Source organism: Electrophorus electricus, chromosome 3 (genome assembly GCF_013358815.1).
Source record: "Electrophorus electricus isolate fEleEle1 chromosome 3, fEleEle1.pri, whole genome shotgun sequence".
NCBI lineage: Eukaryota > Metazoa > Chordata > Actinopteri > Gymnotiformes > Gymnotidae > Electrophorus > Electrophorus electricus.
Genome location: NC_049537.1, coordinates 14524801 through 14539132, shown reverse-complemented (window position 1 = coordinate 14539132; position 14332 = coordinate 14524801). Strand labels below are relative to the sequence as shown.

Sequence of the window (14332 nt, the reverse complement as noted above, 5' to 3'; positions counted from 1 at the left end):
ATATATATATATATATATATATATATATATATATATATATATATATATATATATATATATACATACATATACATATATATATATACATATACATATATATATACATATACATATATACACATATATATACATATATATATACATATATATATATATATATATATATATATATATATATATATATATATATATATATATATATATAATTTATTTATTTATTTATTTATTTATTTTCAGCTAAAATATTATTTAAGCTAAAATATTTATTTTTCTGCTGTCATTATAAGGACCGTGAAACTCGGCGGTATCTTACATGCTGTAATTGTTTAGATTGTCATTGCCCTCTCCCAAAGAAGCTACAAGTAAATATAGGAAACCATGGTCCGATCATTTTTTGGAACAACGTTATTAGACTGAAATCAGCAACTTTATTACACTCTACGGTAAGCGGGTAAAAACCTCTTTTTTTCATAATTAAGCCTTGGGGTATGTTTTTAAATCAGTCAGTCCCGTTCGCGGGATGAATACTGGAGGTACGATTGTGCAACATTACTTCCTTATGAAGCACAGACAAGGCGTGTACCAAGAATGAGTGTAATCTGGGAGAAAAAAAAAAGAACTATGTTTAAAGATAAAGAAGTAAGTTTTACAGCCTCGTTCCTGTTAGTTTCTACGTTTTGGCAACTTTCTTTTCTTAACTAACTGGTATGGCTTTTTCAAATACCCGAACGTTATGAAATGTGGCATCTGAAAGACGGCGTCATTGAATCAAAGTTGGAGTGTGCGCAAGATTCCTGCCAAAGCGAGCGAGCATTGGCGGTACTGTCAAAGGTGGGTTTCAGGTAATTTTCAGTGACTTGAATCGTCGGATTGAATCGTCGGTTTTTTTCATCGAATTTCTTTATAATATTGCTGTTAAGCTTTATTGTAAATAAGAGCTACTACAAACCAAGCAACATTTATTTTCTTGTTAAACGAATGTTATCTAAAGTTTATCGTGCAGGTAGGCCGCCTAATCCATAATGATTGTGTAATATCTGGTGTAAACTGGTTATTGAAAGGTTGTCTTAATTTCAGTAAAAGCTGACTGCAAACGTAGTATTTCGCAGTGGAACAAAAGGCGATTATATGTTGGTTTATTTATGATGTTGTGGTTGAGGCAGTGATTACAGGAAGCATAATCACTTAAGTGTATTAAAAAGTTCTCAGATCCATTAGTGGAAAAAATCGAAGACACATTTGTTCGAAATGTTATCGCTCCTGTACGACAACACCACTTATCCACTTCCCTTTCATTTTAGTAATTACAATTTACCATCGTCTCATTTTGAACGTGGGGGACAAATAAAAAGTGATGGCATCACATTTTCCAGTGCTTTGCTCTTTTAAGAGTAACATGTCTTGTGTATGAATATAAGTAAATAGACTAAGTTGGTAAATAATTAGCATGTGCCTCAAGCCTTAGAAGCAACATCAGTTTTGGCCATGGAAAACAGCTTCTTTCATGTTAAGGGAACTACATTATATCTTCATTCATCTACATCATTTATTAAGTTGTTTTTGAAGTAGTGACACTTGTGTTTAACACAGTGTTTAAGATGCTTGTGTGTGTACTTCAGTTGGCCTTCTCTCTGGTTTTATTCTTAGATCCTACTGATGATCACCATGCTCTGAGGAAGAGTGACTCTTGTTTTCCTTTTGCTGTGCTTAAGACAGCAGACATGGATATATTATTCACAGCCCAGGTGCTGTTAGCATGTGTCTGGCTCCAAATTCACGTGATCTTGACCCAAGAAACCTGTCCTGTAATCCCACATAAACCTGTGGATTTTACTGTTGTCTATTCACCCCTACATTTCCAAACTTTGAAATCCATTCAGAACATAGAAGTCAACAAAGACCTGTCTCAGGTGTATGTAGCATCTCAGAATGTGGTTGAAGCATTGGACAGCAACTTTGAGAAGATATGGGAGCTGCGAACTGGTCCTGTTGGCAGCTCGGAATGTCAGATCTGCAACTGTGATATCAAGACTGATCCGAATGTGTTGGTGGATACAGACAATCAAGTTCTCCTTTTAGACCCTTCACCATTTCTTTCCTTTTTGTACATATGTGGAAGTAATCAATATGGTATTTGTACCATTCATGAGCTCACAAAAGAAGAGCCACCCAGATCTAACTGTCTCTTCAATAAAGAAGCTAACTCACCCTCACATTGTCCTGACTGCATTGCAAGTCCTCTAGGTACTAAAGTCAGCATTGTAGAAGAAGGGCAAACATCTTACTTCTTCGTGGCAGCCACCATTAACAGTACAATTGCAGGAGACTACAGCAGGCGTTCCATATCTGTGCAACGTCTGCTTGCTACGGAGGATGGATTTGAAACCAACTTCAAGGGCCTGACAGTGCTTCCCACGTTCCAGGATTCCTATCCCATTGAGTATATCTACACCTTCTCCACACTTACCTACACCTACTTCCTATCCACACAGAGAGAGAATCCTGAAGACAATACTTCCAAGCTCCAGACTCATCTGGGGCGGCTGCCGATAAAAGACACTGAGACCTGGATGTATCGAGAGATTGTCTTGGAGTGCCATTTCAGGCCCAAGCGAAAGAAGCGGAGTATGGAAAACATTGTGTACAACGTGGTTCAAGCAGCCCACTTTAGCACAGCAGAAAAGGAACTAGCAAATGAACTAGGCATGAAAGATGAGAATGGAGTCTTGTACATGGTATTTGCTGTTACAGATGACGAGGGAAATCCTTCTAGAAAATCCGCCCTTTGCGCATTCCCCATAGAGAATGTGAACTTTGTCATTGAGCAAGGGGTGGAAGCCTGCTGCAAGCCCAGGTCAGGGAGACTCTCCCGGGGACTGTGCCACTTCCAGCCCTGCGTCAGCTGTCCTCATGAGGTAAGACTGTCCGCATTGTGTGTTATCAGCCAATAGTGTAGGTAACAGACTGATAAATGCTGCAGGAAATATGACCTCCTGCTATAAATATATTCCTGCATGGATTTCAAAACATGTCAGTTTGGTGTAAACTAATGTCTTATGTATGTCAAATGTTCTTTTTGACCATTTAGTAACTTGTACTGTTTAGGTAAAGAGTTTATAAAGGTATGCATGAATGCAGTAGTGGGTGGAGAAAGTATTTTGGTTAAAACAGTAACCAGCACCAGGAAATGACTCATATAGTTTTTGGTGTTTGATCAAGTGAGGCAGAAATGCATTACGCAGTACTTTACGAGGGCCAAGTATTGCATTTGACCTATGTAACCACGTGAGACCAAGTCTGGAAAGCCTCAATAACTTTGTCATAAATTTGAGCAGTAATTTAATTTCAAAGCACAGCTATCGTCAGTCTCATGTTTGATTTTTCCAACACACTGCATCTCAGGTTTATTGCATGATATTGCAAGTTTTTTTTTGGACTGTGGCTTCTGGCTTTCCATGCAATAACTCATAGGTGAAAAAATCACTCTAATCGCAGTCAAAAGGCAACTGCAAGGAAAATAGTGGACAGAGAAAGTATTAAGAAAATAGATACAGCATGGATACAGTGATTGTTGACTAACAACTGGTTAAGATATCAGGTGTGGGCAGTGGGGTGGTACTAATACTATACTGAAGCTGAGCATGACAAAGAATCTTTTGAAACTAAGGTGCACTACAGGTGCCAGGTTCCCACTGGAGTGTTTTGTTTGGTATTTTGGAATGTTTATATTTCAAGGTTCAGCATGTCTGTAAGACATGATGTCCAACAAATATATCATTAAATAACAAATGAGGTAGAGGCAAAAGACACCACAATGCAAAGCATGTGTGTGTGATGCTATCAGGTGCTGAGAATGAAAGTCTCTCAACTGAAGGCTGTATAATAATATAAAAATAATATAGTAATATAATCATATAATGGATCATCACTATGTTTGATTGCTGAATTACATTCACTGTGCTCATTTAATTTTCCAGATGGGCTATACACTTTACAAGATTAACAACAAACATTTGACAAAAAACATGTAAACACTTTTTAATGCTATGGCAAAGGTGTCTTCACATCTGCTCCTGAATGGTTGCATCATGTTGTTTATTGCTGGAGTGATTTATTGATTGATTGGCAAAGTAATCCTTTAACTGTAGTCCTTTAACTATGTGTTTTCTAGCATGAACGACAGTGTGAAAGAATGGCTACTCTGGTGGCAATGCCTCATTTTAGGACTGACTTCTTCAGTGGCCAGATGCATGAACTCTTCACCTCCATTCTGGTCACCACTATAGGTAACGACACTGTGGCTCACATTGGCACTGACCGTGGGAGGCTGCTTCAGGTGATCACTCCACCATTGTTTCCAAGATGGTGCCGTCCTGTATTAGAGCTGTTTTATAAAAGTTCTATGATCTGTGATTGGTCTAAGAATGCATTTTCTATCACAGGTCGTTCTGTCGAGGTCGAACCCCACAGTCTTTGCCAACTATTCTCTTGTGGGAGAGGAGGAGAAAGTGTCACGTATTGCTGCTGTGCAGTCTGAGGAGTCTTTACTGTTTGTAGTTGGAAACAAGGTGCCATTTCTTTACATTCTCTCTCTCTCTCTCTCTCACTTCCTGTCTCTTTCTCCTTCTCGCTGGTGCTTATTGTTTTAGCTATTTATTGATAGAAAAAAAACATGTATCTAGGCACAGTAATCAAGTTGCATGTGTCTTGTACCCTTTAAGAATGTACATTTTTACCTGACTATGTGAGTGATTTCTTCTCTGTGAATGCAATACTCTTTTATTAGTCTGCTGGATCTATACTCCACCCCCCATCCTCTGGAAAAGGATTATTGTTTTATTATTTTCCTTTTGGAAACTTTTGCTTACTTTTTCTTTAGTCTTAGATCTTGTTGCCCATCAGTCTGTGCATCTGTATGTATGTATGTATGTGTGTGTGTATGCGCACACGCACGTGTAGCAGGGCCCCTTGGCTGACTTTCTCACCATCTCTCTGTATACAGATGGTGAGTGTGTCACCTAAAGGTCCAGGATGTGCCCATCTGCTGACCTGTTCAGAATGCTTGCGTGCCCCACGTTTCACAGGCTGTGGGTGGTGCGGCTCGGCCTGTACCCGCCTGGCCCAGTGCACGGGCCAGTGGACCAACAGAACCTGCCCTCCTTTTGTCACCCAGGTAACACATGGCCCTGCATTGACATACCAGGATCAAAGATCACAAAATCTCTGCTCACTGGTAAGGAAGTACATTTGTTTGGGTTTGGGAAAACAAGTAGGAGGTTTGTCAAAACAACTAGACTCTTGATTTAATCATGTTAGTATAACCGAAAAGCCATAAAAGCACTCTCACACATTAGAGAAAATGATACCAACACTGACTAATATGGTGTTACTTTGAAAACTAAAATACTGCATCACTACTTGTTTTCATCATGGTATGTCAATGGTATCTCACTTCATTACAGAGTGACATGGATAGTTTTACACAGACAAAGATAACAACAACAAAATAATATTCAATATTTAATTTGCTAAAAGTTGGCGATTATTTATAAAACAATGAAAAATGAAGATGAAACAAAACCTTCAGGTGTCAGCACTACAATTTTAGACATTCTGTAACCTCTGTGGCTTTAATGAGTGTATACTGTGACAGTTTTTCCCAGAGACAGCACCCCCTGATGGTGAGTCACTGCTCACACTATGTGGCTGGGACCTCCAATCTCCCACAAAACCTGCCATTACTGCAAACACTTACCAAATTAGCGTGGGAGAGACCAGCTGCTCCATTATACCAGAGAAAAGTAACAGCACCCAGTGAGTAACACGCACACACACATGTATACGCATATATATATGTGCACACATGTATACATGCGTGTACAAATATACACACACATACTGGCACACAAATGCATGCACCGACATGTCGTGTCTCTCCTCAGGCTGGTATGCAGGATCCTTCCTCAGCTGTCATACCTGGAGCGAAACGTGAATCTCAGCATGTCTGTGGAGGAAGGGAGAGTGGAACGTGGTTACTCCATCTCTGGACAGATTCACATGCAAGGCTTCAGCTTTGTGGTAATAAGCACAACCTCCTCTGCTTTTCCAAAGCTCTAGGACAAACAACTACTGTAAAAAGTGTTATAAAGATAAAACTATAATGAGGTGATTTTTTCCTTTCCTGTGCTACTGTAATAATTGTAACAATGTACCTGTAAAAGACTTCATCCAAATAGTTTAATGAAATGGGGTAAGCAGCTGGTTTAAACTTGAACCCGGGATGTTTGTAGTACTCCAACTCTTGTTTTATTTTTACATTTAAAAAAAAAAAAAATCCTATTACCAGGTACCAGTAATAACAGAAATCAGTCCAGACTATGGGCCCAAGGTCGGTGGTACCTTGATAACGCTGTCCGGGAAACACTTGGATGCTGGAACAACTAGGGCAGTTCTCCTGGGGGACCAGGTTTGCCCAGTTGAAAGGTTATCATCAACACAGCATTGTCTATTATTTATTGTTCATGTTGCATTATTTGTGGCTTTTTGATTATGAAGTGGTGCACTGTGGCATTTTCCACAGAGTGTCTTCCAATGGGACCTGGTCCTTTGTGCAGTTTGTGTCCAAGGGAGTGAAGGATGTAGCAGAGGTGAATGTGACACTTGTGATTGACAAGGCAATGGTATTGGCAGCCAAACAGTTCAGGTACAGGCAAAACCCTATGGTGACTGATGTGAAGCCCTCCTGCAGCTTTAACAAGTGAGTAAAAAAAAACAGTAAAGTAGAAAATCAATGGTGCAATACATAATCAGACTTTTTAGTAATAATAATAATAATAATAAATGAACAAGTGCATAATCACCACACCCAGACAAAAACAAATTTGGTAAATTTGTGTACCTGCTGGACTGTACAGACATGGTCAAAAGTGTATAAATATTTCATAAGTTTTTAAAAACTTTTTATTGACAAATACATCCAGTTTAAGCAAAGAGTTAATATTTACAGTGTTGACCCTTCTTTTTTAAGACTTCTGCAATTTGCTCTGTCATGCTAGAATATGCATTGTTCATCACCAAATTGCTACTGGATCGTTGGGAGAAGTTGCTCTTGGAGGATGTTTTGATACCTTTCCTTATTCATGGCAGTGTTCTTAGGCAAAATGTTGAGCAAACCCACTCCCTTGGATGAGAAGCAACCCCACACATGAATGGTCTCAGGATGCCTCACTGTTGGCATGACACTCATGTTAGCGCTTACCTTTGCTTCCCTGGACAATATTTTGTCCAGATGTCCCAAACAGTCTGAAGGGGGCTTCAGAGAAAATAACTTTACCCCAGTCCTCTGCAGTCCAATCCCTTTACTTCCTGCAGAATGTCAGTCTGTCCATGATGTTTTTCATGGAGAGAAGTGGCTTCTTTGCTGCCCTTCTTGACACCAAGCCATCCTCCAAAAGCCTTCACCTCACTATGCATACAGATGCACTCACACCTGCCTTCTACCATTCCTGAGCAAGCTCTGCACTGGTGGTGACCCGATCCTGTAGTTGCATCCTCTTTAGGAGACGGTCCTGGTGCTTGCTTGACTTTCTTGGGCACACTGAAGCCTTCCTCACTGCAATTGAACCTCTCTCCTTGTAGTTCTTGATGATTCGATAAATGGTTGATTTAGGTGCTGTCTTACAAGCAGGAATGTCCTTGCCTGTGAAACCCTTTTGATGCAACTGCATGTGTTTCCTTGGAGATAACCATGGTTAACAGAAGAAAATTTCAAATGTGACCATCCTTTTGAAGCAACCAGTCTGCTCTTCTAATCAACATAACAGAGTGATATCAGCTGCCTTGTCCTCATTAACACTCTCCAGAGCTAACGAGAAGATCACTGAAATGATGTTAGCAAGCCATTTTGTGGCAGGGTTGAAATGCAGTGGCTGGAATTCAGTAATCTTTGTATTAAGTTAATTTTCATGGCAAGGAAGGACTTTGCAATTAATTGCAATTCATCTGCTCACTCTTCACATCTAGAGCAAATTGCCAGCAAAAAAACTGAAGCAGCAAACTTTGTGAAAACCAAAATTTGTCAGTCTCAAAACCTTTGCCCATGACTGTATACCTTATATATTTATATAGTATTACATACACTTGTGTATTTACAAAATATGTTACGAAACATTTAAAATCTATATTAGATTAGATCAAATAAAATCTTCACTAGTTTATTTTTATTATCATGTTATGATCACTGTTATATTTACAATATAAAATAAAGAAATAATAAGACTGCAGTTACACAGTTTTAAGTAGACTTGCACAATGGCATGCAGGGTCTTTTTGTTTACTTGAACTTTTTTTCCCACCTTATGAAGAGGGTCCAGAATCATTATCACAGGACAGAATCTGGACACTGTGTCACAGGCCACCATCTCCTACAAACCCAAGAACTCCAGTCCTGTGCAGAGTGTAAGCATTTTGACACATTGCCCATTTTACTGAACATTCAATGGTATGCACAATATTCCTCTGGCTTTTTCCTTTAAAATTCAGCCTATATGTGCTCACACCTTTTGCTGGTTAATCCCTCAGTTGTGTGGGGGTTCAGTGAGCCCCACACAGATGGAGTGCATGAGTCCGGTGTGTGAGGACTCAGACGGAATCCTCTCGGTGGACATGGATGGAGCCAAAGATCTCATTTCCCAGCCTTTCAGCTGCCACCCCAACGGTGCGCCCATCCCCTTCGAGTATGATGACCACGTGCTGCAGCTCAGCCCCGGGCAAGACAAAGTCTCACTGCACGTGCGTTCGCTGATGCATTGCATGCTAAATGCTCTTCAGTTCACAGATGCACATTCAATTAGGCATGTGGTCCTTGGAGCATGGGTCCTGTGCTGTGTTTTTTTTTGTGCTGTGTCTGTCAGTCCACCTTCTGTTCCAATGGACTCAGCACTTTTGTGATTATCGCTGTTAGCACAAGAAGTTGAGCGCGGTGAGTCACTGCATGGAGATCGTCATGACAGTAGGCCATGTGGACTGCAGGGCTCAAGTGCTGGACAACGAGATCTTCTGCCGAATCCCCAAGAACGTGAGCATCCCTCCTAAGGGAGCGGTGGTCCAGGTGAGCTAGTCAGCCCAAGGCCCAGATGGCCTCCATCATGTTCCGCAGCTCATGTCTCCTTGTTTCGGAGTGGCTGAGACAAACAAGTGTATCAGTCAACCAGCATTTTATTCTGGTGTTCACTCCATTCCAGGTGGTGGTGAATGGGGAGCTGTATGAGGTTGGCTGGGTGGTGTATGCCAGGAATGACTCTACAGTTGGCATCGTGCTTGGTATACTGGCTGCACTGGCTGTGGGGGCTGGGTTAGCATACGCCGTGATGACTCACCTGCGTAAGAGTAAGAAAGGTGAAGTTATACTTCTGTTCTAGAGGAGAAAGTGCATTTCTTTGTGGATTACCATATCACTCTACAGCTTCTTTATCAGTAATTATAATACATGTTATTTTTGTGTGAGTCTGGGGAACATGTACTCATTTTGGTGATAACCTTCATAGGTTTTGTCTGAAGGCATAGTCTGAGAAAAAATGTTGATGATTATCCATGATTGAATGATGTTAGCTATATAGTGACAATGCTAGCATTTTGGTCAAACCTTTTCACTTCTATCTGGTAAGTAATTGTAGGTCATAATACAGTATTAATAGAAGGTATGTAATATTATTACAGAAAAGTGCTTCATGTAAATACAATGTTAATACAAAGGGTATAATTAATACAATGTGTAGCAATGATGTTTAAAAAACTCTGTTGGAAGTTCACCTGGGATGAGTTATGTCTTGTTTGTAGCTGTTCTAGCAGAGGCGCGTCTGGCACGGTATTCTGTCCGGAATGGTATAAACCCAGAAACATCACCTGTGGGAGATTACAGACGAGGTAAATCAGACAGGATTCCATTGTTATATAAACCTCCCCTATTACACCCTTGGACATTTCATAATAATTTAAACATAATCCTAATATATGATTTCAAATGAAAGATGCTTAAAAATCAGTAACAGTGCTCTGATAGTTTGTTTGAATTCTACGGCTAGATCACTGTACAGACTTGTTGCTTGAAAAAAAAAAGAAAAAAGGTTGCCCTGGTTGCCCTAAACTTTTTAGATTAAAACTCAGATAGTGAAATAACATGATGTAAAACATTATTTTATTACCTGAGCAACATTTTATTAATGAAACATTGTTGCCTGAGCTAAAATAAAGTCAAATTATTTTATATAATAAAGTATAATACATGCTAACATCAAGTTTCACATTATCTGAGAGACATTTATGAATCCAGAGCCACATGCGACCAGCTATATTTCCGCCAGTAGATTTGTCGCGTGCTACATCATATGGCTCAGGCATGGCTTTCTCGGGGCTTGCATATGCTGGTCCTTTGGAGACCTCTACTCTTCCCTTGGTGTCCCCACGGGGGTTCTCCGCGTCCGAGCTGCTGCCAGAGCTGCTGGAGGAGGTCAAGGACGTACTGATCCCTCCTGAGAAGCTCAATGTTCAACACGACCAGATAATCGGCAAGGGTATGTCTCTGCTGACGGAAAACTTCTTTCACTCTATTTTTGCTTGCTGCTGTGAATTTACTTCTGGGATTAATAAAGTGACTATCTATCTATCTATCTATCTATCTATCTATCTATCTATCTATCTATCTATCTATCTATCTATCTATCTATCTATCTATCTATCTATCTATCTATCTATCTATCTATCTATCTATCTATCTGTCTATCTGTCTATCTGTCTGCGCTTAGTATTTATTTGTGGCTTATTTATTTATGGTTTTAATTTATCTCTCGGACCACCTTTTGTATGGACACAACTCCTCATCTTTGGGCTAAAGTCCATTCCCTGTTTGTCTGACACTCACTCCTCTTCCCTTCCTTAAATTCCCTTTCTCAGATCTCTTCCTCAAATCTCTCCAGGTCATTTTGGGACGGTGTATCATGGCTACCTCGTGGATGACCATAACCATGAGATTCACTGTGCAGTAAAGTCCTTGAACAGTGAGTTGATTTGTTCCGTTGACTTTCTTTCAAACAGTACCACGTAACATCAAAAGATACATCAACAAGTGGCGTTCTCTTTTGTTCTTCATATATCTGAATTTAAGAAAATCTTTACTCTTGAAGTTAGCCACTGCCTACAGTATATTTCTCATTTTTAGCAACAATAGCACAATTGCCATGTTCAAGTATACAACCCTGTGTTTTGTACTTTCAGGGATAACAGATATGGAGGAGGTGGAGCTGTTCCTGAGAGAGGGCATCCTGATGAAAGCCTTTCATCACCCTCATGTGCTGTCACTGCTAGGCATTCTTCTACCCGCTGAAGGGCTCCCCCTGGTGGTCCTGCCGTACATGAAACATGGAGACCTCCGCCACTTCATCCGCTCTAAAGAAAGGGTGGGTGTGAAAAGCCTTTTATTTCATCTCACACTTCAGTCCAGTTGCAGCTTTTTAGTAACTCCACACTTTTAAATGAGAAGATTTATGTAAGAATATTAAATCTAATTTATAGAAATTAAATATAAATATATTCTATATTATTAGAAAGATAATTATAGCACATTTGAATTGTTTTTCTGTATTGACTAATGTGTTTATTATCCTGTGCTATTAGAGTCCCACTGTAAAGAACCTGATTGGCTTTGGGCTTCAGGTTGCTAAAGGGATGGAGTATTTGGCACAGAAGAAGTTTGTGCACAGGGACCTGGCAGCACGTAACTGCATGTGAGAGACCTTTCTAGATGGTGATAGGCAAAAAGGAGAGTTCATTGAGAGCCCACTGTATCACAGTATTATATGACTGTTCATACAAGGCTTTACTAAATCATTGAAACAGGATGGATGAGACATTTACAGTGAAGGTGGCTGATTTTGGCATGGCCCGGGACATCCTTGATAAAGAGTATTACAGCATTCAGGACCATAAAAGAGCAAAACTACCTATAAAATGGATGGCCATAGAGAGTTTACAGACACAGAAATTTACCACCAAATCTGATGTGGTAAGTAAGTCCAAGAACCATTTGAGGGCTGTGTTTCTGCTATGTTTAACAACTGAGTAACGACAGATATGTCATCAGTTCACGATTTATGAACTCCCGGATCCCAGATATTTCATATTTGATGCCTTGTCTCTGATGTGCCCTCTAGTGGTCATTTGGTGTCTTAATGTGGGAGATGCTGACCAGAGGAGCGAGTCCATATCCTGATGTGGACCCCTACGACATGTCTCAGTATCTTTTGCAGGGACGGCGACTGCCACAGCCTCAGTACTGCCTAGACAGCCTGTATGAGAGCATTCTGTTGTTTTCCAACCTAACAGTTAAATGCTAATTAGATGTGTCACCTTGTTGGTTCATAATTTGGGTTCAGAGTTTTAGTTAGCTGATCAGACAGTGTAAACAATAAAGTCATGTTCCAATATTTATGGATATGCTTATTTATGTGGTAGCTCTAAAATGAACTGATCGTTTGGAAATATTTCATGTTCTGAGGTTTAAGGATGTTTAGGTTTTTCTCTTTAAAAAAACATAAAATATATAATATAATAGCACAAAATCAAAAACAGAAAAAATTAAAGCTGAACTTCATATAACTTGGGTACTTTTAGGTAGCACAGATTTCACAAAGGTCATGTTGGCCAATTTCCAAAAAAGTGTTTCTTCAACAACTTAATTGTCTGCAGTGTGCACATGCCTTGCCCCCTTTGTGATGTGTTCTTTCTGTGCTGCCACAGGTGGTGTATCATGTTGCAGTGCTGGAACCCGGAGCCTGATTTCAGGCCGACCTTCTCTGAGTTAGTGCAGGATCTGCAGAATATCCACTCATCCCTGGAAGGCGAGCATTACGTCAACCTACAGGTCACCTACGTCAACGTGGACCGAGCCCAGCCTTACCCGGCCATCGCCTCTGCCATGCCCTTGCTCCTCGAGGGCCAAAGCACAGAGACCCTGGACCGACTGGATGCCACCATAGACCTCTAATCACCATCCAGCAGGAATGAAGTGTGAGGCACCTATGTAAAGGACCTTGTGGAATGCAGGAATAAATGGTCAGCCCCCATGGACAGTGTCGCATGTCCATTTTGAAGGTAACCAAAGCAATGGCAGTGTCTGTGGTTTCAGCCTATGCTGAACCTCACATTGCTGGAGCAGGGTGTTGGCCTAATCACTGCCTCTCAAACATGAGTATGGTACTGTGTTGTCCCTCAGGTGTTGCTCTAGTCATTCTGGACTAGACGTTTACTTTTTTTGTTTTCTTGCGACTATACATGTCTTGTTTTGCAGTGATAAGCAATTAAGTATTTGTTTTTATTGGTTTGACTTGATGCTATTTTAATGTTTCTGCTGAAACAAAATGATCTTCATTTGTTCCTTACCACACACATGCCAAAAAAAAGGTAAAAATGGTAAGTTCATGTTTATTGAATGTAGCAATTTAGAGAAATGATAACATGAAATTGCAGGTAATCAAATTTCATTTACTGTACAGCTAATGAAGTTCTGTTGGAATATGTTAAGACTACTATTCTGTCTAAAAAAAATCAATTACCAAATTTATGGTACTATTTTTTTTGCCTAAATTCAAATTACCTGATGAATTTAAGGGTAAGCTTCAATTGATAATGACATAAGAAGCTCTAGTGAAAAGTAGGGAATTGGAGAAGAACAGTGACTTAGACATTTTTGAACAGTATGCTCAAATAACTCACATATGGCTACAAATAGCAAGGTATCAAAACAAACATGTTTCAAATCTAATTTGAGCTGAAGACTAATAAATGGTCAGTTCAGACAATTATAATTAGAATCTTTTCCTCAGTGCTCTTCCACTATCAGTTCTAGTCCTGCGTTTTGGTGTACTGACTATTTATATGCCCCATTCTCTAGTGGACCAGACAAAATTCCTGAAAGATGTAACAGGCCAAAATGCAAAATTTGGTTCTTAACACACAAGTACAAATTAGAAGGCTACACTGTTGGGGTTAATTAATGTAAAAATGTATAGGGTTGATGTTTTAGCTACCCAGAACTGTAAAAGGACCAAAACGTGAGTGCAAGCTTCTACTTTTTATGTGCACAAAAAGACTGAATAAAACCAAAGGGACATTTTCAAAAAACTGCTCTGTATGATTGCCTAAACAACATACTGACCTATTTAGAATGTATGCATATTGAATGATTAGATTTGTGGGATAATTAATTTTAAAAAATGAGGCACAAATTTATTATAACATTCATGAGTCTTTGAAGTACACTGTGTTTTTGATTTAGTTT

The 14332-nt window shown here is 39.6% G+C and overlaps 1 protein-coding gene across 1 annotated transcript; it reads left to right on the top strand.

Moving 5' to 3' along the window:
• Positions 1–639: 639 nt before the first annotated feature.
• On the top strand, positions 640–14300 carry mst1ra (macrophage stimulating 1 receptor a). The gene is made up of 21 exons (XM_027000687.2): positions 640–831; positions 1648–2915; positions 4172–4336; positions 4443–4568; positions 5003–5173; positions 5654–5814; positions 5943–6078; positions 6347–6483; positions 6581–6757; positions 8364–8457; positions 8581–8790; positions 8963–9109; positions 9243–9396; positions 9838–9924; positions 10365–10571; positions 10974–11054; positions 11272–11453; positions 11671–11780; positions 11893–12058; positions 12207–12343; positions 12793–14300. Exons 2-21 carry the CDS (start codon positions 1722–1724, stop codon positions 13037–13039), a joined length of 4089 nt encoding a protein of 1362 aa, XP_026856488.2. The 5' UTR covers positions 640–831; positions 1648–1721; the 3' UTR covers positions 13040–14300.
• Positions 14301–14332: the final 32 nt, after the last annotated feature.